Genomic DNA, 26,010 nt, shown 5'->3' with positions numbered 1-26,010 from the left:
AACAAAAACGAAACTTGCTTGATTTTGAAAGAGTTCAGACTTCGAGATCCTCTGAAATCCGCCTCTGGAATGCCCGACATTAGTAAATACCCCGAACCTTCTTCCGGTGAAGCCCTTCACTTATTCGCCGCCTATCAACGCTGGGTCCCTATTCTGTCAGATCTTGCAAAAGAAAAGGAACGGGTCGATCTTCTTTTTCAAACAGACGCCTTCAAATTTAAATATTTGAACTGAAAACTCGCAGCGATCCCGAAAAACAGCTCTTCGCAGATTTTTGCTGGATGATCCGCTAAACCAAGATCCGGAGAAAATTGAAGATCCAGAGCTCCGCCGAGCTGTCAGAGACGAGTGGGTCGATGCCTTTCCAAAATGGCTCAAGAACTTCCGCCCGTTGAATGGCCGCGAAGACGGAAGCCAGAGAATCCCGATGGCCGATATTTTGGCACTCAAGCGAATGTGGCAGATTGAAATGCGTAATCGAGGAAAAACCTGTTGAAAAATAACTGACACTATTTTTTTCTGTTATTTTCTATTTTTAAAATGATAACTACACTTAAATTATGACAGGCAAAATAGCAATAGACGTTTTGGCATATGAAGTTAATAATTAATAGTTAACCGCTTTTTTAAACAATTAAAATGATATCAATACGATACAGTATCTAATTCCCAGTCATCTTACTCCACTTATTTTTCATTGTCTAATAAAAAGTCTTGCTCCGAGCTTTTTCATTTTCGATTCTTTGCGCCCGAATTCTGAACGTACAAGCAAGTTAAAACTGCCAATAAAAATGAATAAAAGAATATTTTGAAATTTTGATTATCCTTGAAAATCGGGAAATTGAAACTTTCTTACTTGAAATTATTATTATAAACTATTAATAATTATTTATTAAAATAAATTACTTTGCTCTGAAAAAAAAAACAAACAAAAAAAAAATTGATTTTTGAATTTTTATTTTTGAGAATAAAATACAAAAAATTCTTTACAAAATATACAAGCAGAGGAAAAAGCAGGGAAATAGTTTTAGGAGTGCTTGATGAGCGAGTGAAGGACGATCTTGGCCTTGGATCTGAATCGTTTTCCGCACTTGATGCATTTGAACTTCTTCTTATGCGCGTTGTCCAGCTCGTCTTTCAGCTCCTTTTCAATTTCGCCGAGGAAGTTGATCGAGTTGACTTTGAGGGAGGTCATCGAAGAGCCCGTAGATCGTCTGGAGCGAGGAAGAGTATCGTGTGATTCGAGATGGATGTCGAGGGCGGTCCGGTGGAAGAAAGTCTTCGGGCAGATTTCGCAGGAGTAGATCTTTTCTTCTGGAATTTCGGACGGGAGCATCGTGTCTTTTCGGGCGAGCAGTTTCTTTCGCGGCTGAGGAGTGGTTGGAGAAGAGAATCGGGCGGTTTTTCGAGCTGGGGAGGAAGAAGAGGAGAGCTGGCGGGCGATCTTTGGCGAGGGAAGATTGATGGATTCTGAGAGTCTCTTGAGTCGGACGACTTTGGCTTCAGTGGGCAGAAAAACTGGTCGGAGAGGAGAAAGAACTTCCATTTTTTGTTGTTTTGGTTTTTTTGATTTGTTGGTGTTTCAATGTTTTGATGATCTCCTCCGCCCTGGCGTCTTGTTTTATATCCGCAGCGCGTGGCGCCAAAGAGCAGCAGGCGTGCGCGCAAAGTTTGAATCCAGCTGGAGCGCGCACGCTGTAATTTTTTTGAAAAATAAATCGCCGGGCCGCCCGATCAAAGGCGCAAAAACCAGCTGGTCCATCTTAATCCGGTTTGGCAGGCTGAACAATAATGAAAATAAATTGGATAAAGATGTTGCCAATCGGAAAGGGCGGCGGGAAGAAAGATTGGTTTCTTGTGTGATTGATAAGGGAATTTAAATGGAAATTGATCAATTTGATTTTTTATGGTAGAAGATAGAAGACTCTTATTTTATCTTTTTTTAAAGGTTTTTATTAGTAAAAATACTTATTGTTGGAGCTTTCCAAATTCATCAGTCGAAGATTTTGAAGAAAATATTATTTTTTTATGATTTTCTTTTGAGAATTTCGAGAAAGAACTCAAATTTTTACCAAAAATATAAGAAAATTGAAAAGCTTGATGATTTTCTTTGTAAAATATTCTTTCGAATTTCCCATTTTGTCTTTTTTTTTCTCGAGAAAAAGGCATTTTAGGGGCACGATTCTTTGATTTGTCGGATTTTTAGCGGCATTTTTGTAAAAAATCTGAAGAGACAAATCTTCGTAGATAAATCGATGCTTTTTGAAAATGTCTTTTGTCCGATAAATCAACAGGAAGTGTCAACAAATCTCCCCATAAAATCGTCCTTCAGAAGCTCAAGACTCGACCTTTCCCAGGAAATCATCCTCTTCCGTGAAATTCGCCGCGAATTTTATTGCCCTTATCCTCCCTGCATCACATCTATATCGGCCTGATCCGCGAAGGCGCAAATATTTATCAATCCAGGCCAGGCTCCTTAGATCTTCCTTTTAGCATTAATTTTGAAGTCGCTAGGCGGAAAATTGAAGGGTTTGCCGAAGTCGGTTGCTCGCGACTGGTTCAAGTGTGTATTCGGATGTTTTTCAGAAGACTGGCGAGTCTTATCGGACCTGGCGAAAAGGCAAACCCTTCTAAAACAAAAGACCCATTGAAATTGCTTCCGGTCGGCTCAAATCAAGATTTCAAGCCTTTTTGAATTCAACTGCTGAAATACCAAGAAAATTTCTAGGGCTCGTTTTGTTTAGGAACCTTTAAGACTGGGCTCGGCGTACTGAGTAGAAAACCTGAGTGAGGGTTCTAAATGGGTAAACTGAAGAGCCGCGAAGCGGCTTTTTTTATAACGCTTTATAATTCATTGAGTTGGTAGCTTTGGCGAAGCCGCTTTGCGGCTTCGTTTTTAGAAAAAGGCGCTACGCGGCTTTTCATTTTACTCTTTCTGACCCTGACTCAGGTTTTCTACTCAGGTTGCTAGGCTCAGCTTTAAGGATTTTGGGTAGAACGGTCTGAAATCTTTTCATTAGTTTTTACCCCGAAATCATTGACAAATCCAACTTTTGGGAATGCATGAAATAGGATAATGATTGAATCAGCTGTAGCTGCAAATTAAAACTTCCTGCAGCATTTCTATTTCCCCCTTATCCCCGAAATCCCCATGAAATGCGCTCACCTTAAAATTAATAATTTTCACCACATGCTTCCATCTCCCAAATCCCGCTTTGGGAATGCTTTTTTGGACCTTGTTATTAGTAGACTAATCCCTAAATTCAAGCTCGTCGAGGTAGAATTACGCGCTGCTGTTTACAAACTTTACAAGCTCAAGGCAGATTTACTCGGACAGGAATAGGTCGATCGGAACGGAAGCAGTCGGTGAAGGACCATAAATTTCTCTTGTTGAAAATTGTCGCTTGTCACGTGACAGTATTTGCTGCCGGTTCTTTTTCGATAAACATTTGGTAAACCTTCCTTTTCCGAAAAAAACGAAAATCTCTTCGGCGAAAAAGTAACCGATTCTTTGAAGCCGGCTATTTCACGCGGTCCGGCTCAAGGTAAGAAGCCGCCAAGTACTGGGGATTAGTTTCTATTAGCCTCTTATATTTGCAGCAGCGTAATCTGCCAGTTCAACTACGGCTTTGAAGAAGTTGTTGTCGCCTTTTTTCAAGTCAAAGCTCCGTCCTTCAAAGCAGATTATATTTCCTCCTCTCTCTTTATCCAAAAAAAAAGAAACAAATCAGACCGCGGAAATCTCTCAAATCACATCGATCGCCACAGTCTTCAGCACGAATGCGACGGTTTCAGCGACATAAGTGTCAAAGAAGACGCGCCGACTGAAATCCTGAAAATGATCGACGACATCGTTTCTATCACAATCAAGCGCAAAATTCAGTGCCAGTACAAATCTTCAAACACAAATCTGAACTCGCCGGTGCCGATGCCACGAAGATCCAAAAGTTTTGACGCTTTGCACACCATTGAGAGGCAGTTTCCGGCGTTAAAAGGTGACCAAGAATATGACTAATTCTTAAAAATATATTCAGGCGCAAAAAAGAAAAGAGGCTCTTTTTCAAAGCTCTTTTGGAAATAAAAAAATCTTCATTTCGCCAAAACCGGACTTTTCGCTTTTTGCATAAATGGAATCACTCGTCTCTTCGCTGTTGTTTTCTTCTACGATAAAACTGTAAAAATGAATAAAATTAATAAGAAAGAATATTAACTTTTCAAATGGACGCCAAAAACGATGAGCGCTAAAATAAAAATGCCGATGAAAATGGCGGTCGGAATGGCGACCATTTTTCTCTTCAAAACTAAATTGTAGAAAAAGTCGATGAATTCGTCACGAATTCAATTCGTGTTTGTCCATTTTTTGAGGAAAGTTGAAGATTTTGAGGCGCTGGTTTTATGCGTTGGCGGCAGATGCGTCGAGATCAAGATATTTTTTGAAAGTTTTAAGGATATAAGCTATGAATTTGAACTTTCGTAGCGCCTAAATGCGAAGTAGGATCATTTTCACTTCAAAAGTTATCCTACCTAAAAATGCACGTAAAACTCAAATCTGGTACTTTTAAAAAAATTTTATTGAAAATTTTCCTTTTAGAGCGTTTTGAAATCTTACGCTCTCGATTTCTCGAAATTTTTCCACTAAATCGGTCGAGTTTTTTCGACAAATAACTTCTCTTAACCCTTATCTACAAAATTGACGGATCAGTTTTCCCTAATTCCGACCGAAACCGATTTTAGAGCCATTTCCATGAGACTTACCCAGCGCGTGAATAGTGTAAAAAGCGGCGCGCTGGGCTCTCGCTCTCTCAACTCCTTTTTTCCGTGAGAGTGGCGCGGTTGAGCGGAGCGCTTTGATTGGTTGCACGCGAAAAAGCACAAAAAGAAGAAAAACTCGAGCAAGAAAGAGGAAAACGCTAGAATGAAAATTTGAGGGAGTTTTGAAATAATAGCCCGTCAATTTTCTAGCTTAACATTATCAAAATAAAAGACACGGTTTAGTTTTAGCGATTCAGTGGAAAAAATTCGAGCAATCGAGAGCGTAAGATTTGAAATCGCTCTAGAGAAAAAAATTTCCATAAATTTTTTTTCAAAAGTTCCAGATTTGAGGTCTACGTGCAATTTTAGGTAGGACTGCTTTTGAAATGAAAATGATCCTACGTCGCATTTAGGCGCTACGAAAGTTCAAATTCATAGCTTATATCCTTAATGAAATCATGGAGGAGAATTCTATTTTTTTGAACGGCGGAATTAATTTGAAGAAAAATGGCCGAATTTCTTTGATGCTTTTTGCTTGCACTTGCAATTGGCTAATCAAACAGTCTGAGTTCCTGGTTTGAATAAGTGATTTATATTTACAGAAAATAAACATTAAATCTTACAAAACCACAATCAGAAGTTTCCATTTTGTATTTGATCTTTTGCCGCTGTCCATCCGCCTCGCTTTCGATTTCTTGTCGATTCCTCTCTTTTCCAGTCCAATCACCAATTTCTTGCGCGACAGCTTTGAATCTTACGCCGCCTTCTGAAATAAAATTAAAAAATTGAAATTTTAATTTTTACCTTTTTCCAGATTGATAAGTAGTACCAACCATCTCCTCCTTTATATCCATAAGCACCTTTGAATTGCAAGTGCCATCCCGCTTCGGCAACCTCCCAATTCTCAGAAAACCGAAACTTGTCGGAGAGTTTTTCGAAATTCTTTTCGCTTAAGGATATAGCCGTTCTCAAGCCACTTTCGTATCGCCGAAATGGGGCGATAAAATTTTTTCATTTCAAGACAGCTCCTACCTAAAATTATGTGTTAAATTCGATTCTGATGTTTTTAGAATTTTTTCAAAGAAAATTTCTCTCTGGGGCGATTTGAAATCTTACGATCACTTTTTCTCGAAATTTTTCAATTAAATCGCTAAAACTAAACCGTGTATTATTATATATAACTGCTTATCTATCTTCCTAAGGCCTCAAAATTTTAAAACCCGAGCAAATTTTCATTCTAGCGTCTTCTTCTTTTTGGCTTTTCTTTTTCATAAATGCTGCGTTCAGGGCGCTCGGCCAATCAGCGCGCTCTTTCACATGCCCGCCTCACCGCGCGATGGAGGAGGGCGCCCAGCTCAGCAAACCAGAGCGCTGTCTGACGCTTCGGCTTACTCAAGTAAGCCTCATAAAAATGGCTCTAGAATCATAAATAATTGGAATCTATCAAACTTGAGACCCTAGGAATGTAGATAAAGGTCCAAATTTTTAATTTATCAAAAGAACTCGACCGATTTAATTGAAAATTCTTGAGAAAAAATGATCGTAAGATTTAAAATTGCTCTAGAGAGAAATTTTTCCATTAAAAAATAAAAAAGACCACTAGAATCGGGTTTCTTAGGCAATTTTAGGTAGGGTTCCTTTTGAAATGAAAAAATTTATCGTCCCCTTTTGGCGCTACGAAAGTGCCTTGAGAACGGCTATATCCTTAAAAATTAAAAACTCTCTTTCCTTCAGATTTATTGTTTTTCTCCAAGCGACAGCAGCTTCAGCACCTTTCGCAATTCTTCTTCTTGCATCCAATCTCTTACTCCACCTTTATTAATCATTTTATCATTTCCAAAGAATTCGCCAGCTCCACCGATCGCGCCCAATTCCTCCCTCAGCTTCTCCAATTCTTCATTTCCCGCTTCATTCCTTTTTTCCTCCTTTTCCGCGTTCGCCTCATTCTTTCTTCGCTCTTCTCCCAATTTAAGCTCCAGCTTTTCAATTTCCTTCTTCTGATTTTCATTTTCTCGCCGATTTCGTTCTTTTTCTTCTTTCAAAATTGACTCGAGCTGTTCAATTTCCCGTTTCGCTTTTTGCACCTCATTTTCTCGCTCCTTTTTCTCAGACTCGTTTTGCTAGAATTTTCTTGTCAAAAATTTAAATCAACCCATTTTCTTACTTTTTTCAATTCATCGATAATTTTCCTCGAGTATTCGAAATTCTTCTCATATTTTGATTTCATTTTCTTCATTTTGGCCAGTTCCTCCTTCAAATATCCGTTTTCTTGTTTCAATTCTTCATTTTCCTAAACAAGATTTACGAAATTTTTATGAAAGAGACATTTACCCGAGTTTGCTCTGCGATTTTCTCATCCTTTTGCTTTGATTCTTCTCGAAGTCGGTATTCCATGATGTCGTTGAAAGTGTCGAGTCGGCTTTGCAATTCTTGAATAGTCCTGTCTTTTTGCTGAATCTCTTCCTTGAGTCGCTTAACTTCGTCGATTTCGTTTGGAAAAGGAGGAGGAACGATGCTGCTCGGTCGCTCGCCATTTTCGATCCGCTGCAGGAAATCAACGAAGACAGCTTCATTTCGCAGCTCGATCGCGTTTCTCGGCCGCTGGGTGCTATCGACCTTTGTGCATTTTTCGATGAGAGTTTCAAACTCTTCAATTTCGTCCGTTTCGCCGAGAATTTCAAAGAGAGATGTTCGCTTGCCACTTTGAATATTATTCACTGAACAGTTTTTCATTCGAAGTCTTCATTTTGAAACTTACAAATCTCAAGAAAGAGAGCAGGTCGGCCTTCATATTGAGCAAATGGATGTTCAAGAGTCAATAGTTCCTTCAAAAATGCGTTGAGAATTCTTAAAACTATCGAAAATGAATACCTGCAAGATCAGTGCGAATCCCCAAACATCCAGTCTTGGGTGTTTCTTCGCATTTTCGTCTGGGCTATTGATTTCTAAGAAAAGTTTGGTTTTTGGAAGCACTTCTTTCTCACCTGGAGCAGCGTATATAGGTGTGGACTTGATTCCTTCTCCAGTCGAAGTCGTCATTGTCTGCTGAATCGATCGAACAGACTGGGCGCTTCCGAAGTCCCCGATCTTCACCTAAAGAAGATGTTAATTTGTTGCTTGAGAAATGTTGACTTACCGTAATGAAGTCGCCAAGGACAAATATATTTGCAGGTTTGAGGTCGAGATGGACCTTGTTCTTCTCGTGGCAGTAGCTCAGCGCGGAAATAAGCTGCGCCGCGATGACTCTTGCTTCGTCGAGCGTTGTTCGTCGCTGGGCGTCCTTCATCTTTTCAATCCAGTTGGCGAGGCTGCCACCGGCGCAGAATTCCATGACGATGAAGCACATGGAACCGAATGCCCATTCTGGCATCTGGCGATCGAGGAAATCGACGAATTTCACCACGTTAGCGTGATCTTAAAATGGGATGGGTGCGCGTCAATAGCTACGGTTTGGGGGGTTTGCGTCAATAGCTACGGTGCGTCAATAGCTACGGTTAAAAATGAGTCATAAGGAGCATAGAAATTAACACACAGTTTAGGGTGAGCATCAAACTAGGTCGTGTTTGCCGGTTATTTCGAAAATTACAAGAATCTGATGCTATCTAGGTCGGTCGGAAAGAGAATGTTGTCGTTTTTCGCTTACAAAAATGATACCAATATGAAAAAATAACTTATTTAGCCTTGATTCAATAAAAATTGTCCGATTTTGATGCTTATTCAAATTTTTGCAAGCGAAAAGCGACCACATTCACTTTCCGACCGACCTAGATAGCTTCAGATTCTCGTAATTTTCGAAATAACCGGCAAACCCAACCTAGGTTGATGCCCACCCTAAACTGTCTGTCAACCGTAGCTACTGACGCAAACCCCCCAAACCGTAGCTAATGACGGGCACCCAAATGGGATACCCTCCTTGTGCCGGGAAAACCCCGTGTGCCGGGATTCTCGGCCAAAATCCCGATACATGGAGGATGGCGTTCTAGAAATCCCAAAAAGCAGTTGATTTTGACCAAAAACTCTTCATATCGAGTGTTTTTGAAGAAAAACTAATTGTTATATAAAATTCAAGACAGTTTTAGTCATTTTTTATACCTAACCCTAACCCAAATAAAAGAAGAATACAGTCGTAAAAGATTGATTATCTGCTTGATCGTCATAAGAGTCAAATACGGGGACACATGAATTGTGGCTGTTTCGCAAAATGCGTGAATTGTGGCTCTGCATGAATTGTGGCTGTGCGTGAATTGTGGCTCCCAAATTTAGTCAGAGAATTGTGATAAGATTCAAATATCGTTTTCAGTAGAATGACGATTCTGTGGGGTGTGCCAATTTGATGAACTGGATGAAAGTATCTTTTGAGCCAAATAATTAAAATTGAATTTTTATGTTCTATTTTTTCATAAAAATAAATCAAGTCTAATTAACTTAAACAATAAATTCAGACTACAATTAATATTATAATAAAGAGAGTGGTTTTCCTCGATTAAAGCAAGATCTTTTGAGCTCACAGAAGACAGATCAGATTTATGTATCGAAAAAGTTTAGTAACGTTATTTAATTTTAGATAATCTTACAATTGTCGAAATTTTCATGTTGAAATATATATCACCAAATATTATAGAAAAACTCTTTACAAAACCTTTAGAATCCCCGAAACAGGAGATTTCTAGAACGTTTCGGATTTGACCCTCCATGTGCCGGGATTTTAGGGTTATTCCCGGCACAAGGAGCTTAAAATTTTCATATTGAAAAACGAGAAATTCGTTCACAAAATCATTTTTACCAATGCCTTGGTCGATTTAACTGCAAGGGTTAATAATTAAATTACCGAGCTCTCGAAGAGTCGCTGCTTCTTGTTTCGTACTTTTCCAGTGATTGGCGTTTTGGAGCAAAATCGCCTTGACGATGACAGTCTCCCCAGTAGCAGTGTTCAAAGCCGTAGTCACGCCTTGATTGGTTTCAAACTGACTAACATCGATGTTCGCGAACTGTCCATCTTTCTTTCAACAAGTTACAAAGTAAAAAGTAAATATTGATTATTCATATTAATTTGTAACCGTAACAAGCTCTCAGTCATTTTGGAGTATCTCAATTGGTATTTTCTCGCTCAAAAGTCTTCCTCTCTTGCAGCAGAATTTGCAGTGTTTGAAAAGTGCGATCGGAGCCGCTGCCACATGCGCTTACTGCAAATATTTGACTGTTGGGCAGAGCCAGGAATTTGGTTTGACGTTTTGGACTTTCCTGGTCATCTTGTCCAATTTCCTTGCGCTTTGTCGCCTTGCAGTTCATGCTTCCTTTGCTGCTTGAGGACAGAAGTACGGGAAAAACGTTCAGAAAATTTTCCGACAAAATGAAACAGCGGTAGTAACCAGGGCAAAAACTCAAATATTTGCATGCAGCAGCGCATGCAGCAACTCGATCATTTCCATTCTTCATTTCTATTTTGTGAGAGGAGAAAAGTTTAGTTTTGCGAAACAACGAAGCAATTCCAATGACTGTAACTTTGTTAGGGTAAAAGTTGCGTTTATTATCGTTTCGTTAATTCAAAAATTCTGTAACTTTTTAAAAGAGGGATGATCGATATGTCAACAGTGACGAAGAGCGCTTCGGAACTAACCAAGGCGTCGCTGAGGCCTTCGATACGGCTACTGGAGAGACTGTGATCGTCAAGGCGCTCTTTATCCAAAATAAAGAAGGTTGGACAAACACGAAGCGAGAAGCTGAAACGCTTCGACAACTCGGTAAGGTCTTGAGTTTTTAATTGATTGATAAACGTGTAGATCACGCGAATGTGGTCAAATTCGTCGACTTTCTCGATCGACATACGCCAGAATGGGCTTATGGATCCATGTGCTTCATCATTATGGAGCACTGCGCCGGCGGAAGCCTTGCCGATTGGATCGAGAAGATGAAGGCAGCGGGAAGACGAACTACTCTTGACGAGGCAAGGGTCATTGCGGCTCAGCTCATCTCCGCGCTGAGCTACTGCCATGGAAGAAACAAGGTCCATCTGGACCTCAAACCCGCCAATATATTCGTCCTCGGCGATTTCATTACGGTAAGCAAACATCCTCTAGCTTATAAAAATAGTTTTATTCAGGTGAAGATCGGGGACTTCGGAAGCGCCCAGTCTGTCCGATCAATTCAGCAAACAATGACGACTACGACTGGAGAAGGAATCAAGTCCACGCCACTTTATGCTGCCCCTGGTAAGCGATTTTGAATGAATCAAAATAACGTTTTTCTTAGAAATCAACAGCCCAGACAAGACGGCAAAGAAACATCCAAGACTGGATATTTGGGGATTCGCACTGATTTTGCAGGTATTTATTCTCAAAAACTGGCAAAACATCATAATGCGTTTTTAGGAACTGCTGACTCTTGAGCATCCCTTTGCTCGAAAAGAAGGAAGACCGGCCTTGTTTTTCGAAATAAGTAAGTTTCGAAAATTGAAATTCGAAAGAAGAAATATTTCTTTAGTAACGAATATTCAAACTGGCAAACGAACACCTCTCTTTGAAATCCTTGGCGAAACGGACGAGATTGAAGAGTTCGAAACTCTCATCGAAAAATGCACGAAAGTTGAGAGCTCAAGACGGCCGAGAAACGCGATTGAGCTGCGAAATGAAGGCGTCTTCGTTGATTTTCTGCAGCGAATGATTGGGAGATTTTTGATTTGAAATTTTAGGAAAACGAATCTGAGAAAAATGAACGAGAAAATGAATTGAAAAAGCTAGACAAGAAATCTCAAAGCTGGAATCGATTTTGAAAGAAGAAAGAGAAAGAAATCGACGCGAGACTCAAAAGCAGAAGAAGGAAATTGAGAGATGGGGGCGAGACTTGAACGAAAAGAGTTCGAAAAAGATGAAAAAAGGGATGAAGCGAGAAATGAAGAATTAGACAAGCTGAGGAAGGAATTGGGCGCGATGGGCGGAGCGGGCGAGTTTTTCGGGAATGATAAAGGGACTGGTTGGGGTGGAGTAAGAGATTGGCTGAAAAAGGAAGATTTGAAAAAGGTGCTGAAGCTGTTATCTCTTGGAGAGAAAAAATAAATCTAAAGGAAAGAGAGTTTTTAATTTTTAACGAAAAATAATTTCGAAAACTCTCCGACAAGTTTCGTTATTCTCATAATTGGGAGGTTGCCGTAGCAGGATGGCACTTGCGATTCAAAAGTGCTTATGGATATAAAGGGGAGATGGTTGGTACTATTTATCAATGTGGAATAAAGGTAAAATTTAAAATTTCAACTTTTAAAATTTTATTTCAGAAGGCGATGGAAGATTCAAAGCGGTCGCGCAGGAAATTGATGGTTTTGATGGAGAAGAGCGGAATCGACAAGAAATCGAAAGCGAGGCGGATGGACAGCGGCAAACTATCAAATAAAAAATGAAAACTGAATTATATTTTGTAAGATTTAATGTTTATTTTCTGTAAATATAATCTTACTCCCTCAATTGAAGACAAAAACATAAGAAAACCTATTTATTACTATGAAACTCGTCGATCGCGTAGCCAAATAATAAAAAGTCGACAAAGTAGATTTTGTAAAGTTTCTTGATGATTTCTTCTGGGATGTCTTTGTAGAAGTCGATCAGGCCAGAGCTCAGAAGCGGCGAGTCAGAATACTGCCCCGGCAAGTGGGTCAACCCTTTCAGCTTAATTTAAACGGTTATTTTGAATTTCATAGTGATCTTACTTGAGCGCGTTCGGTGACGAATTCGGTGTCTGTCGAAGAAGTCTCTTGCTTTGTCACGATCGTGTAGTCCACAAAGCAAGGTGAACACTAGAAACAATATAAAAGCAGGCAATTCTTAAAATTCGTCGAACCTCAAAGTCCATGGTTTTCCAGTGATAATCGAATTTGTTGATTTCGGCCACATCGGCGACGTATTCCAAAAAGGCTCGAAAAGAAAAACATTCTTATTTTTGTAATTGATCTTCTCGAACTTTGAAATGGCCGCTCCATAGTTTCTCACATACGCTTTCAAATTCCAATTGTCTCTTCCAAATTTCTATCGCCAGGCGAAAAGAAGCCGGGCAAATGGATGTCGAACGTTGATCATTCGCATTTTTACCTCATGAATTTTTTTCTAAAAAAAATTTTCAAAAATAAACAAAGTTGTAATGGCCTTACTTGGTTGATCTCATTCTTCTCTTTGTAGCGAGGCAAAACCTTGAAGATTTCGTCGATTCCAAAACTCTCCGGCTCGCGTTCCGGATGCAGCAGCACGGCAAAGTATCGTTGCCAGTTTGTAGTCCCGGTCTGAAATTACCCTCAAATGCAATCAGCTAAAAGTACCTTTGGAGGCAAACAGGTAAGCAGATCGATGTTCTTCAAGTCGAAAAGGTCGAAAAGTTGTTTCTTGTTTTCAACGACTTTCATTTTAGAACCGCTTTCATTTTTCACTTGCGAGGCATTTTGAACTTCAAGCTGAATTCTTCGCAGTTCATCAAAGTCCATGCTTTTCGACTCCCGGAAAATACTTTGTTCTAAATTGCAGCCTTTTCTCAGCAAATTTACTCGTTCTTTATTTCTTTGGCTTAGAAAATCACTAGAATTCTTGGCGATTTCTTCGTTGTCTTCAATTTTCTCGGGCTCTTCTTCTTCAGAAATTCTGCTGCTCTCGATTTGAATAACGAAACTTTCGTGACTCTCGGAACAATAAAAAACCAACCAACAAAATGTTCCAAGAAAAATCGCGGCAAATTTTTTAATACTATTAGCCATGGTCTATTTTGAAATACTTGACAAGTTCAATTTCTTTTGAAATATAATCTGCCTTTGAGGGTGGAGCATTGACTTGACCATGGCGTCAACAAGTCCATCAAAGGCATTGTTGAATTCTTCTTCCTTGAGGTCAGAATCTTGAACTTACAGTCATTTGTTTGTAAATATGTTGGTTGCTTCGCGGCGAAAGTGAAAGAAACATGAAAACAGCGCTTCGAAAATCTCCTTTTTGGAAATTTAATGTTATTGAAAAGCATCTGCTTCGCAAATTTGCAAAATCCAACCAGCAAAAATAGAAAATAAAAAATTACAGCTGATTTTTAATTTTCGCTTTTTAGCGTTTTTTAGTTTATTTTTAACGAAAAATGACGAGAACAATCACTGACATTGTCGCGGTGACAATTGTGCTTGGAACGGTTGGTTACTTTTTGTTCAATTCTGTCGAGAGCGAAGAAGGCTTGGAAGTTCAAATCGACGTCGAAATGCCTGAAAAAGAGATAAACATCATCGAATTTCTTACTCAAAGAAATAAGAAGCGAGTGAATTTACTTAGGAAAGGTTGCAATTTGGACCAAAGGCGGCGCTAATTTATCCTTAAAAATAAGAAGCTATTGCAAAATCGAACGAGTAGAAAGGTTTTTGCCAGAAAAACAATGAATAGCGTCGTGAAAGCATTTTCCGAGAGTCGAAAAACATGGACTTCGATGAACTTCGAGAAATCCAGCTGGAACTTCAATTCAGTGCCTCGCCAGAAAAAATGAAAGCGAGTCAAAAGCGATGCTCGTTGAAAACAGGGACCAACTTTTCGACCTTTTTGACTTGAAGAAGATTGACCTCCTTGCTTGTTTGCCCCAAAAGGTAACAAAAAACGACTACTGGTACATTTGAGCGAAATTTCAGACCGGAACGACAAATTGGCAACGATACTTTGCCGCGCTGCTGCATCCGGAACGCGAGCCAGAGAGTTTTGGAATCGACGAAATCTTCAAAGTTTTGCCTCGGTACAAAGAGAAGAATGAGATTGACCAGGTGAGTTGAAAGCAATATTAATTAGATTTTTCATATGTAGGCTTACCGGACTAAATTTCGACCCATATTTCTAGCTTAGTTGGGTAGTCATATGACACAGTTTTAGAAAGCCTAGCTTCTGGGCTTTCATTTGGGCACAAATTCAAGGGGTCTGGGTCATGCCCGCAAGGCAATTCATGGGACCTGAAGTCCCATTAAAGCATTAAAAAGTTGAACCGAGGTCAAACCGGGTGGTCAACCGGGTGGTTCATCGTTGGCCATATTTCCATGTTTTTGAAGGTTTCTTGAGTTGAACCACCCGGTTCGACCACGGTTCAACTTTTTAATGCATTAATTATTGTTTATAAATGTTTTATACATATAATTGGAGAGTTAAGAACTCAAAAACCGAGTTTTCCGGCATTTCCGGATTTTTACCGCCAACTTCTAGCGCCTCCAGGTGGACACAAACCACTTGGCACTAAGATTTTTGAGTTCTACTGAAAGCTCAGAGCCTGAGCTTTCTAAATATATGACTTTTGACTACTCTCGAGCCCGGACGGCCATCGAAAAAATAGTTTGAAGTATTTTAGTACCTATTTTGGGACTTCAGGTCCCATGAATTGCCTTGCGGGCATGACCCAGACCCCTTGAATTTGTGCCCAAATGAAAGCCCAGAAGCTAGGCTTTCTAAAACTGTGTCATATGACCACCCAACTAAGCTAGAAATATGGGTCGAAATTTAGTCCGGTAAGCCTATTCATATGTTTTTAGGAGAAAATCCACGAAGTAGAAATGCGAATGATCAACGTTCGCCACCCATTTGCCCGGCTTCTTTCCGCCTGGCGACAGAAGTTTGGGAAGAACTTCTGGAATTTGGACTTGTACGTCCGAAGATTTGGAGAGAGCATTTCGAAGTTTGAGGAGATCAATTACGAGAACGAAAATGTCTTTTCTTTTCGAGCGTTTTTGGAATACATCGTCGATGTCGCCGAAATAAGCAAGTTTGATTATCACTGGAAAACCATGGATTTTGAGGTTTGAGAAATTTTATTAATTGCCTGCTTTTCTGTTGTTTCTAGTGCTCGCCTTGCTTCGTGGACTACACGATCGTGACGAAGCAGGAGACTTCTTCGACGGATGCCGAATTTGTCACCGAATGCGCTCAAGTAAAATCATTATTCAATTCAAAATAACTGGTAAAATTCAGCTGAAAGGGTTGACCCACTTGCCGGGGCAGTATTCTGACTCACCGCTTCTGAGCTCTGGCCTGATCGACTTCTACAAAGACATCCCAGAAGAAATCATCAAGAAACTTTACAAAATCTACTTTGTCGACTTTTTGTTATTTGGCTACTCGATCGACGAGTTTCTAAGTCAGCAATAATTATACATCAATAATTGAGTTTTCACTGTATATTGACCAAATATATGACCAACTATTTATACAATTTATTTGGATATATTACCACTTTCTTGTTCAAAAATTTTTTGAAAATAAAAGATAATGAAAATTGCTGTAATGACTCACTTAGTTGTTACGAAGTCTGACTCGTTTCCGGCTGCCAAAAATGAAAAATATTCAGTTGATTCATATGTTAAAGAATCATTAATATTGAGAAGATTAATAAATGGGAAACTGCGCAGCAAAGAGAAGCGAAAGTAATGAACAAAAATCTCGTCCGGAAAAACTAACCGGTTCGGCAGAGCCGACAATTGATGCGGTAGACTACTCAAGGTAAGAGCCTGCGAAGTAGTAAGGGATAAGTTTGAATGAGCCCCTTTTATTTGCAGCAGCGAAATCTGCCAGTTCAACTACGCCTTCGAAGAAGTTGTTGTTGCCTTTTTCAAGTCAAAGCTCCGCCCTTCAAAAGCAGATTTTATTTCGCCCTTTCAAATCGAAAAACTGGAAGACCGAATCGTTTTCAGGTAAAAGATGTTTGGCGAATTTGAACTTACCGAAAATTCTAGACGAGAGGAGACGAGAACAGTAGATGTCCCTTGGCTGTTGAAAAAGATATGTGACCCGACTTTCGTAATGGCGCACGAAATCAGCATTTTCCCGAACGAAAACAGACTCGAAGTCTATGTCAAAAATAGCTCTGTAAGTCCCCTTTTTGCCGATTATTCTCACAGAGAAGTGTTAAGCATTTAGATTACGGACTTGTTTCTGACCAGGAAATTTATACAAAAGGCGAGGGTCTTTCAAAAACGACCCTGAGGAGAAAAATCGGCGTTGAACTGAGCTCGGAGAAAAGCTGGTTTGGATTGAAAAGCACTGCGGAAAAATGGCTCAAGAAAAAATCGAAGGTAAAATAATCATGTGCGAGATCGAGAGACGAAATTTTAGGTGCTCTTTTCGAAGACTGATGAAAAACTGGAGAATATTTTGGAAGAAGAGCCTTCTTTGGACAAATACTTTCCTTTCATACTTGATGGCTACTTAGAATACCTCGAATAAAATGAAAAAAAGAGTTCAAAATTCACAGTTTTTTGCCCTTGAAATAAATCACACCCCGCGGACCTGATGGTCGTCCCAAAAGAATCTTCCCACTTTGGCTACTATTTGTAGGGCCAAGATGCAGAGATACTCCCTTACGATGAGACAAACCTTTACACAGAAGACCGAATGGGTTTAAAAAAGCTGCATTTTTTTCACCTTTGCTGGCGATCAACTCATTCTTACTGACGAAGAATTTACAGAGGACCTCGCCCAGTTTCTTGCTTAATTTCTGATTTCAAATACATGTATTACGATTACGATCTCAAATGATTTGGGCTTTGAACTCTTACGGGGCCTAAGACGCTAATTTAAGACTTAGAGACTCTTCGTTGCTCTTGCAAATTAGCCAAGTTTGATCCATGTTGAACAACAAAAATAAACACCAGTTTTCAATGGTTCACAAGCATCAAAAAACCTTTGATAATCTATTGTTCGGTTCTACCGAATAATAAAACGTAGCATGTTAAATGCTTTGATTGGCTATTTATGCTGATTAGTATTATTTTCCATCGTGAGAAAGTTTGTCCGCAATGACTTTTTTATTTGACGGAAATTCACTTGATCTTAAAGGTCCAAATGTGATTTAGTACTGCTTCTTTGATTTCTCAAGAATGTGGATAATTTCGAAATAAGGTAACGATCTTTTTTACAACGAAGAATATAAAAAAGACTATAAATTGAAGCGGTTCTTCGCTCTCTTATCGACCCGGAAGGGTTCTGACCCAGAACTTCTGAGAGATAATGCCAATCGTTGGTCCGATAAATGAGCTTTTTGTGCCTCCTACCGTTCCTCCTTGGAACTTCAATGGAGATGACATCCTTTGGACCAGAGAACAAGCTCAAATAGCAGGAATAGACACTTCAAAGAAAATGTTGTAATAATCATTATTTTCATCAGATTTTAATAAAAATTTTTTGATAAATAAAAAAATAATATTTGACAGGCGATGATTTACGATGGCCCTTTTGACCCGACCTCTACAAGGGAAAAAAGAGCAGCGATTGTACAGAAAAAATGGCCAGGAAATACTGACGGTGTTGAGGATAGAAGTTACCTTCTCATTCCTTACCGATATTCCAACGATAGTCAATTTTCAATCGACCAACAAGAACACATCGCAGATTCATTGGATTTGATTACAGCAGATCTTGGTGGATGCATTCAATTTGTCGACGATTCAATTTCTAAAGCGCACTCACACTGGATTGACATCCGTCAAGAATCGGGTTGCTTCGCTTCTGTGGGTTATAATCCAGCATTTTCTGGTGGGCAACCATTATCTCTTGGAAATGGTTGTCTCGGCAAAGCAACGATTAGTCACGAAATGATGCACTCGCTTGGATTCTTTCATGAACAAAGTCGACCAGATCGGGATGAACATGTTATTATCCATTTTGATCGAATAGTCCCAAATTATCAATTTGCTTATTATAAGATTTCTGAACTTGGAAGCACCTGGTTTGACATGTCAAGTCCTTACGACTACAAATCTAACATGCACTACTCAGCGTGGGGTTTCCGGACACCTGAAGCTAAGGAGGCGGGCTTACCTTCGATTACAAACTTGGCTGGTGAGCCAGTTCAATACCCGACGGTCACAAGACTCTCATCGAGGGACATTTTTCAACTCGCAAAAATGTACGAAGGCTTTTGTGGAGAACCGGGAGGAGAGTTCATCAAGACGCGATCTTGCGATAATGGGGAGAAATATCTTGAAAGCCGAGCTTGCGATGGAATCTTGGACTGTTCTGACGGATCTGATGAGGATGCCATATTTTGTAATATAGCAGAAGAGTGTTCTGTTCAGGAAATCGAAGCAAACAAAACTGATCCATGCTCTGGTCTCGAGAACTGTATAACATTCGTCGGGGCATGCGGAGACGCACCAGTAAGGCCTCTCAGGAATCGAGTTTGAAATCACATTTTTAGGCAGGGCTGGCAAAATGGTGCCTCAAAAGCCGCACTAACAAATGTTGATTAAGGATATAGCCGCTCTCAAGGCAATTTCGTAGCGCCGAAATGGGGCGATAAATTTTTTTCATTTCAAGACAGGTCCTACCTAAAATTATGTATAGAATTCGATTCTGATGTTTTTTAAAAATTTTTTTAAAGGGGGGGTCGTCAATATTCGGATTTTTTTTGACCAAAAATACGGAAAAACCTGATTGGATTGAAAAAAATCGAAGTGTCCGGTGCAAAGAAAAGGGTTTAAATTTTCGACCGGCAATAAGAAGAAAAAAAATTTTCTTGGAAAATTTTTCCAAATTTAGGGTTGAAGTGGGGGTGTCTCTTGACCAAAAAATCTCGAAACCAAATTTTTTTTTCGACAATCAAATTTTAAATACTAGTAGTTTGGACCCTTCTGCATCGACCGGCGATCAAAAAATTAAGGGTCACTTCATTAAAAAAATTTTTTCTTATTGATTAAAAATATTCGATTTTAACAAAATTCCATATTTTTACTCGTTTTTGACCGATTTTTTTTCGAAAACCGCAAAGACTCGGAATTTTTAATAAATATTGATTAAGAAACTATTAAAAATAATAGCTAACGAGAAAAAACTTCAATTTTGATTGTTTTTGGCCGAAATCAGCTTCTTTAAAACTCCCGTCGCGCGCTCATTTTCAATGTTTAAGTCGATTTTTACCAGGTTTTACGTGGACCAATCAAAAAAAGCTAGAGACCAAAAAGATTATATTTTTGACAAGGAACTCAAAAATGTGGTCAAAATTTCAAAAGTACAAAAATTTCCATATTGACGACCCCCTCCTTAAAGAAAATTTCTCTCTGGAGCGATTTGAAATCTTACGATCACTTTTTCTCGAAATTTTTCAATTAAATCGCTAAAACTAAACCGTGTTTTATTATAAATAATTGCTAATCTATCTTTCTAGGGCCTCAAAATTTCAAAACCCGAGCAAATTTTCATTCTAGCATCTTCTTCTTTTTGCGTTTTCTTTTTCATAAATGCTGCGTTCAGGGCGCTCGGCCAATCAGCGCGCTCTTTCACATGCGCGCCTCACCGCGCGATGGAGGAGGGCGCCCAGCGCAGCAAGCCAGAGCGCTGTCTGACGCTTCGGCTTACTCAAGTAAGCCTCATAAAAATAGCTCTAGAATCATAAATAATTGGAATCTATTAAAATTTAGACCCTAGGAATGTAGAAAAAGGTCGAAATTTTTAATTTTTCAAAAAAACTCGACCGATTTAATGGAAAATTCTCGAGAAAAAGTGATCGTAAGATTTAAAATTGCTCTAGAGAGAAATTTTTCCATTAAAAAATTAAAAATAACACTAGAATCGGGATTCTTAGGCAATTTTAGGTAGGGTTCCTTTTGAAATGAAAAAATTTTATCGTCCCCTTTTGGCGCTACGAAAGTGCCTTGAGAACGGCTATATGATATAGCCTATATCCTTAAGTATGACTTATCATATATAGATTTCGAACATCGCTGCAAGTGACAATAAAATAGCTACGGTTTCTGCCGCTCTGAATTATAAATTCTCCGCTGACGTCTTTTGCAATGAAAAAACCACCGAAGGCGAATACCTCAACATCATCCGGGTCACGTCTGGTAAATGGGAGTCTCCAGGCGCTCGTCAGTTCGAGATTTGGCGCTGGGGCAAGACGAACCACATGTTTATCCGCGTTAATGATCCAAACGGATATGATCATGGGAAAGGTTTCTTATATGAGTGCGAAACAGGATCCTGGAACACATATTTTGTCGAAGCCAGTCAAGTCGAGGAATCACCAGAAATCATTGAATATGTGATAAACGTTGATGGCACCGAAATCGCTAATGGTAGCTATGGTGTTAATGAAGCGTATATGTCTGGCGATTTGAAGGCTTATGTCGGCTCCACGAACCATGCGATCGAAGCACGAGTCAAAAACTTCTTTTACCAGACATTTGAAGAATTGAGTTTTACATCAAGTAATGAAACGACAACGACAACTTATTGCTACGACAATCCTTTTTATCCTTCCTGCTCATATTGGGCCTCTATCGGATACTGCTTCACAGACGGACAAAGAGATTTCATGCTTGATAAATGCAAATTTTCCTGCGGAGAGTGTTCTAATTCGACGCGATCTTGCGATAACGAGGAAAAATATCTTGAGAGCCAGGCTTGTGACGGAATCTTGCACTGTTCTGACGGATCTGATGAGGATGCCATATTATGTGGTATAGCAGAAGATTGTTCTGTTCTGGAAATCGAAACTAACAAAACTGATCCATGCGCTGGCCTCGAAAACTGTATGACATTTGTCGGTGCTTGCGGAGACGCACCAGTTAGGCCTATCAGGAATCGAGTTTTAAATAACAACTGGCAAAATCTTTTTATCTGGCTCGGCCCAAATAAACATTTTAAAGAGCTATTTCATTTCCTTTATCGCTCCAACTCGCTGCAAGGAATAATCAAATAGCTACCGTTTCTGCCGCTCTGAACTATAAACTCTCCGCTGACGTCTTTTGCAACGAGAAAACAACCGAAGGTGCATACCTTAACATCATCCAGGTCACTTCTGGTAAATGGGAGTCTCCAGGCGCTCGTCAATTCGAGATTTGGCGCTGGGGCAGGACGAATGACATGTTTATCCGAGCTAATGATCCGAACGGATTTTCTCATGCAAACACTGTCCTTCTTGACTGCGAAATTGGAACCTGGAACACATTTTCTGTCGAAGTTAGTCAAGTTCAAGACTCACCGGAAACAATTGAGTACGTCATAAGCGTTGATGGCGACAAAATCGCTGACGGAAGCTACGGTGTAAACGGAGCGTATAGGTCCGGCGATTTGGAGGTTTATGTGGGCAGCCCGTCGAGTCATGCGCCCGAAGCACGCGTCGAAAATTTCTTCTACCAGATTTTCGAAGAGCAAGATATCACGACAACAATCAATGAAACGATAATAACCACTCCTTGTTTCGATAATCCTCTCCATCCTTCCTGCGCATATTGGGCTTCTGTCGGGGAATGCTCCAAAAACCCCGGATTCATGCTCCACCATTGCAAATTTTCCTGCGGAGAGTGTTTTTCTTCCACAACAACAACAATAGCTGAAACAACAACTTCAACTTCATCTACAACTACAACTACAATTACAACGACAACTACAACTACTACAACGACAACAACGACAACAACGACAGCAACAACAACAACTACAACTTCAACTACTACAACGACAACAACAACCACAACAACAACAACAACAACAACAACGACAACAACAACAACAACAACAACAACTTCAACTACTACAACGACAACAACAACCACAACAACAACAACGACAACAACAACAACAACAACAACAACAACAACAACAACAACAACAACAACAACAACAACGACAACAACAACAACAACTACAACTACAACTACAACTACTACAACAACAACAAGAACGACATCTGAAACAGTATCTCTTCCGCAAATCAACGGTAAAGTCTCATGTGACGAGGGAATTCTCAAGGTAGAAATTCCAATAAACGAGCTTGAAGCAGAAAATATCGACCGATCAAAGCTTTTCATGGGTATGCCCGTTTATTTAACAGGATTAAGTTAAAAAAATTCAGAAGCGGAAGGAAACTGTCCTGGTCAAGAAATTGGCGATAATATTATTTTCGACTCTTCAAATGAAAATTGCAAGGTCAGCCCTGTTGAACAAGATGACTCTTACGTTTACTCGACAAGAATTATTGGCAAAAATCAAAACGAAGGTGTAATCAATCGTGGAAGCGAAATTGTAAGTCTGGCTCTTGATTCTTTATCGTGAATTGTTTAATTTTTCGAGGTTCTGAGCTTTTCGTGCTCTCTAAATGCAACACAAACTGTCAGTCTGGCTGCACCGATCAAGACAAACATCAATAAGCACTTTGTCGATCTCGGCAACGGAGTTGGTAGTTTCGCTATTGAGCTCGCAGTTTACGACAATAATGATTACTCAATTCCAGCAAGGTTTCATCTCATGAGAATGAAAGAAGCTCACATAAATTTTAGGGTCGATCATATTTTCAAAGTTCCAGAGAAAGTCTTTGTCGGAATCGAAAACAAAAACAATGAACTGGCCATTGCTATTGACAGCTGCAAAACTTTCGCAACTGATCATCCTCAAACAGGTAAAGTTATCGAATGATCCGAAAAGACGTATGGAACCTACGGTTTCGTCCGATAGGTAATTGTTTTTCTTAAAATGCACCTCACAAATTGTAAATTATGAGTTTTTTCTGTCAATTGACAATTTTTAACAAAAAATTTTTCAAGAATATTTCTTGATCGAAAATGCTTGTCCTTCCGACTCTTCAACGGCCATCAACGAAAGCGGTCAATCATCAATAGCACGCTTTCAGTTCGATAGTTTTCAATTTTCCGACAATCCGGATTCGTCGATTTCGGTAGAGTGCGTTATTTCAATCTGTGATGCAGATAAAGATGACTGCAATGTATGCGCCTCCTCTGCAAGAAAACGGCGATCGACTGACAACGCGAAGAAAACACTTGTTTCCGCGATGATTTTCACCGGGAAATAAATCGACTTCTGCTCCATTATTTATCTTTCTTTCAGTTTATTAAATCATCGTCTGCTTTATCCCCATTTATTTGCAATAAAATCAATTGTATATTATATTCTCCCCCTTGAAATCAAAGAAGAGAGGCCTGTTTGTGCTGATTTCAAACTGGTTGTTTTTAAGTTTTCTAATTGAAAATTTAAATTATTATTTTTCTCTCGTGAGAATGGGATACTTTTTTTCCTCCAAATGAGCGGCCATGAATAAAAAAGTCCACTTTGAGCGTGATTAAAAACGATTTTCCGTTTTGTATAAATTTCAGAAGAGCCAGAGACGAAAGCTATTTTGATGAAGACGAGATACAGTCGACTCTGGCAATTACGAGCCTTTTTTTGTCGGGAAGTTCGTGAAATACTCGTAATTCTCCTAGTCGGAAAAATTGCCCGATTTTTATCGATTTCATGTTTAATTTAAAAAGTCTCTAGACAAAACAACATGGATGTTTTTTCTTAAGCGTTTTTCTTTGGTTTTTTGAGATCCTACGTTAATATGTCAGGAAGAAGAATCCGAAAGCAACATACTGGCAGAAGGGATGTTGACATCAAAACCATTCGGGAGTACTGTCGTGTGATTAAAGCTGGTCGGTCGAAGGAAGTATATGCGCTTTACAAGAAGAAATTCAATGGAGATACTCTGAGTTCGTCGACTTTGGCAACATGGAAGAAAAACATGGACAAATACTTGAATTGTGATAAGAAAAAAGGATGCAGACCTTCGTACAAGCAGGAAGAAATCAAAGAGATATTCGACAGTGAATTATTCAAAAAAATCGAAGAACTTGATTATGATTTGGAGGGATACGTTGGTTTGAAAGAAATGGCAGAAAAGCTTGCAGCTACTGATCAATACAAAGACGAGCCCTGTATACAATCGATGACTTTTTCGTTCTCTTACTGCGAACGAATTGTGAAAAAATACAACATGATGGTCACTACAAGTTGTTCGACACAAGTCATACTTTCTAATGAAGCAAGATTGATGGAGAACGCACGTCTTCATGCAATTATGTCTTCTTATAGTAACGATTGTATTTATAACATTGATGAGGTTTGTCATGATATCCTCTTAAAAATATGCAAGAATTATTTGTAGAGTGCGTTCTACGTGAATTTTCAGCCGCGCAAACGGCTGATTATCCGCAAGAATCAGGCGTTTCGTAAAAGCCAGCCAAAAGATGAGAAATTAAGGAAAGGAATAAAGATCATCAGCTTATATGATTTTAATAGTGATACCCTTATTTTACTACGGTTCGCGAGAGTGCCAGCTTAGCTCATTCAACAAAATTTGGAAAGAATTCTTTTGAGCGAAATTTTCGCAAAAATTTTTGGTAAAAAGCGAAAGCGAAGCGAAGCGAATTGAAATTACAAAAAGCGAAACCGAAGCGAAGCGAATTCGCAAAGCGAATCCAGACCCCTGATCCATTTAAAGATTCACTTACGCACCGGCTGTTGGTGTTGATGGCCCTGTTGCTGGCTTTAAGCCTTGCATTATTGTCAAAGGTGATTTTGTTCTATATAAATTCATTATTTTTAATTTTCTATATATTATTAATATCTATTCTAGGCACGAAGATGCGGATGTGGAAGGGCTCGCAGTCGACGCGGAAAATCAAGCATGAGGGCGGCGAGGTCCTGTGCAAAGTATTCGACGAGGCCGTTGTGTACAGCAATGCGCGGGGCTGGATGACTCGAAAAATTTTCCAGGAGGAGATTAAAAGGTTCTCTAGGCACCTATCCCGCACCAAGCCCGGCACCAAGAACCTTCTCCTCCTGGACAATTTTTCGGGTCATCTTATTGACCCCGTCGCACTTAGCGTGCACAACGTCCACGTCGAATACTTTAAGCCGGGCTGCACAGGCCAGTACCAGCCCTTGGACATGCTCTTCTTTGCTGCCCTTAAAAATCAGTATCGAATTTTCTTAAGAAAATTTCGACAAGGGCAGCAGAAGAGCAGTCCGGGGCTGGAGCTGTCTGTAAAGACCGTCGCCCGGCTTGGTTCCGAGATGAAGCCCGGCATCGTCAGGGCTTGTTGGCGAAAGACTGGTCTCACCAGATTCGCACAGCTTCAGGTAATTCGTTTTTTTTATTTGTATATCTTACCTTTAATCTTATTTATTAACTATTTTAGGGCGAGACGATTGACAATGAAGAAGAGGAGATGAACCGGCATTCAATCGAGAAGATCGAAGAAGAACTCGCCCAGCTTCAGCTTCAAGACGACGATGAAGATGATGATGTCGAGGTCGAGGAGATTGCTGAACAACCAGTTGAAGCTGCCCAAGAACCTGCTGAACAGCCAGAGACTCCAAAGCCAAAGATTAAAAGAGTCCAATCAAGCATTCTCAATTTTTTTTCCAAAAAATAAATTTTCGGTCGATGATCCCCCGTTTTTCAAATTGTCAAGTTTTTGTCAAAATGCTCGTAATTCTGCTACTCGTA

General features: G+C 39.6%; 7 protein-coding genes across 7 annotated transcripts; 3 read left to right on the top strand and 4 right to left on the bottom strand.

Moving 5' to 3' along the window:
• Nucleotides 1-951: 951 nt before the first annotated feature.
• On the bottom strand, nucleotides 952-1,579 carry LOC145703610 (uncharacterized). The gene has a single exon (XM_081780992.1). It carries the CDS (start codon nucleotides 1,544-1,546, stop codon nucleotides 1,028-1,030), a length of 519 nt encoding a protein of 172 aa, XP_081637118.1. The 5' UTR covers nucleotides 1,547-1,579; the 3' UTR covers nucleotides 952-1,027.
• Nucleotides 1,580-6,486: 4,907 nt separating this feature from the next.
• Nucleotides 6,487-7,485, bottom strand: LOC145702131 (uncharacterized). The gene is made up of 3 exons (XM_081779340.1): nucleotides 7,084-7,485; nucleotides 6,917-7,042; nucleotides 6,487-6,872 (listed from the first exon to the last, which is right to left on the bottom strand). The coding sequence occupies exons 1-3, from the start codon at nucleotides 7,483-7,485 to the stop codon at nucleotides 6,489-6,491; spliced, it is 912 nt and encodes a 303-aa protein (XP_081635466.1). The 3' UTR covers nucleotides 6,487-6,488.
• Nucleotides 7,486-7,697: 212 nt separating this feature from the next.
• LOC145702130 (mitogen-activated protein kinase 4-like) lies at nucleotides 7,698-10,041 on the bottom strand. The gene is made up of 5 exons (XM_081779339.1): nucleotides 9,937-10,041; nucleotides 9,581-9,752; nucleotides 7,889-8,166; nucleotides 7,813-7,845; nucleotides 7,698-7,736 (listed from the first exon to the last, which is right to left on the bottom strand). The coding sequence occupies exons 1-5, from the start codon at nucleotides 10,039-10,041 to the stop codon at nucleotides 7,698-7,700; spliced, it is 627 nt and encodes a 208-aa protein (XP_081635465.1).
• Nucleotides 10,042-12,230: 2,189 nt separating this feature from the next.
• LOC145702129 (carbohydrate sulfotransferase 11-like) lies at nucleotides 12,231-12,766 on the bottom strand. Its single transcript, XM_081779338.1, has 3 exons — nucleotides 12,580-12,766; nucleotides 12,449-12,535; nucleotides 12,231-12,407 (listed from the first exon to the last, which is right to left on the bottom strand). Exons 1-3 carry the CDS (start codon nucleotides 12,589-12,591, stop codon nucleotides 12,231-12,233), a joined length of 276 nt encoding a protein of 91 aa, XP_081635464.1. The 5' UTR covers nucleotides 12,592-12,766.
• Nucleotides 12,767-14,184: 1,418 nt separating this feature from the next.
• On the top strand, nucleotides 14,185-15,906 carry LOC145704497 (carbohydrate sulfotransferase 11-like). The gene is made up of 5 exons (XM_081781949.1): nucleotides 14,185-14,338; nucleotides 14,381-14,509; nucleotides 15,263-15,526; nucleotides 15,571-15,657; nucleotides 15,699-15,906. The coding sequence occupies exons 1-5, from the start codon at nucleotides 14,258-14,260 to the stop codon at nucleotides 15,873-15,875; spliced, it is 738 nt and encodes a 245-aa protein (XP_081638075.1). The 5' UTR covers nucleotides 14,185-14,257; the 3' UTR covers nucleotides 15,876-15,906.
• A 213-nt stretch (nucleotides 15,907-16,119) lies between these two features.
• Nucleotides 16,120-16,949, top strand: LOC145702128 (uncharacterized). Its single transcript, XM_081779337.1, has 5 exons — nucleotides 16,120-16,226; nucleotides 16,283-16,417; nucleotides 16,460-16,592; nucleotides 16,637-16,798; nucleotides 16,839-16,949. The coding sequence occupies exons 1-5, from the start codon at nucleotides 16,120-16,122 to the stop codon at nucleotides 16,947-16,949; spliced, it is 648 nt and encodes a 215-aa protein (XP_081635463.1).
• A 985-nt stretch (nucleotides 16,950-17,934) lies between these two features.
• Nucleotides 17,935-23,586, top strand: LOC145702127 (uncharacterized). The gene is made up of 7 exons (XM_081779336.1): nucleotides 17,935-18,901; nucleotides 20,431-21,293; nucleotides 21,371-22,536; nucleotides 22,579-22,748; nucleotides 22,797-22,960; nucleotides 23,003-23,121; nucleotides 23,267-23,586. The coding sequence occupies exons 1-7, from the start codon at nucleotides 17,939-17,941 to the stop codon at nucleotides 23,530-23,532; spliced, it is 3,711 nt and encodes a 1,236-aa protein (XP_081635462.1). The 5' UTR covers nucleotides 17,935-17,938; the 3' UTR covers nucleotides 23,533-23,586.
• Nucleotides 23,587-26,010: the final 2,424 nt, after the last annotated feature.

The sequence above is a fragment of the Oikopleura dioica genome, chromosome PAR, assembly GCF_907165135.1.
Source record: "Oikopleura dioica chromosome PAR, OKI2018_I68_1.0, whole genome shotgun sequence".
In the NCBI taxonomy this organism is placed as follows: Eukaryota; Metazoa; Chordata; class Appendicularia; order Copelata; family Oikopleuridae; genus Oikopleura; species Oikopleura dioica.
This window is presented reverse-complemented; position numbering and strand designations above follow the sequence as displayed.

Excerpts from the sequence above, each read along its gene's own strand:
- LOC145703610 (XM_081780992.1), bottom strand. The coding sequence starts at position 1,546 with ATGGAAGTTCTTTCTCCTCTCCGACCAGTTTTTCTGCCCACTGAAGCC.
- LOC145702131 (XM_081779340.1), bottom strand. The coding sequence starts at position 7,485 with ATGAAAAACTGTTCAGTGAATAATATTCAAAGTGGCAAGCGAACATCT. Across the intron at positions 7,043-7,083 it reads AAATCGCAGAGCAAACTCGG|GAAAATGAAGAATTGAAACA; the intron begins GTAAATGTCTCT and ends AATCTTGTTTAG. Across the intron at positions 6,873-6,916 it reads TTATCGATGAATTGAAAAAA|CAAAACGAGTCTGAGAAAAA; the intron begins GTAAGAAAATGG and ends AGAAAATTCTAG.
- LOC145702130 (XM_081779339.1), bottom strand. The coding sequence starts at position 10,041 with ATGAACTGCAAGGCGACAAAGCGCAAGGAAATTGGACAAGATGACCAG. Across the intron at positions 9,753-9,936 it reads CCAACAGTCAAATATTTGCA|AAAGATGGACAGTTCGCGAA; the intron begins GTAAGCGCATGT and ends ACTTGTTGAAAG. Across the intron at positions 8,167-9,580 it reads AGCGACTCTTCGAGAGCTCG|ATCACGCTAACGTGGTGAAA; the intron begins GTAATTTAATTA and ends TCCCATTTTAAG.
- LOC145702129 (XM_081779338.1), bottom strand. Across the intron at positions 12,408-12,448 it reads TCGTCACCGAACGCGCTCAA|CTGAAAGGGTTGACCCACTT; the intron begins GTAAGATCACTA and ends GTTTAAATTAAG.
- LOC145704497 (XM_081781949.1), top strand. The coding sequence starts at position 14,258 with ATGCTCGTTGAAAACAGGGACCAACTTTTCGACCTTTTTGACTTGAAG. Across the intron at positions 15,527-15,570 it reads GGAAAACCATGGATTTTGAG|TGCTCGCCTTGCTTCGTGGA; the intron begins GTTTGAGAAATT and ends TGTTGTTTCTAG. Across the intron at positions 15,658-15,698 it reads TTGTCACCGAATGCGCTCAA|CTGAAAGGGTTGACCCACTT; the intron begins GTAAAATCATTA and ends GGTAAAATTCAG.
- LOC145702128 (XM_081779337.1), top strand. The coding sequence starts at position 16,120 with ATGGGAAACTGCGCAGCAAAGAGAAGCGAAAGTAATGAACAAAAATCT. Across the intron at positions 16,418-16,459 it reads GAAGACCGAATCGTTTTCAG|ACGAGAGGAGACGAGAACAG; the intron begins GTAAAAGATGTT and ends CGAAAATTCTAG. Across the intron at positions 16,593-16,636 it reads TCTATGTCAAAAATAGCTCT|CATTTAGATTACGGACTTGT; the intron begins GTAAGTCCCCTT and ends AGAAGTGTTAAG.
- LOC145702127 (XM_081779336.1), top strand. The coding sequence starts at position 17,939 with ATGATTTACGATGGCCCTTTTGACCCGACCTCTACAAGGGAAAAAAGA. Across the intron at positions 18,902-20,430 it reads TAAGGCCTCTCAGGAATCGA|ATTTCGAACATCGCTGCAAG; the intron begins GTTTGAAATCAC and ends TATCATATATAG. Across the intron at positions 23,122-23,266 it reads AACTGATCATCCTCAAACAG|AATATTTCTTGATCGAAAAT; the intron begins GTAAAGTTATCG and ends AAATTTTTCAAG.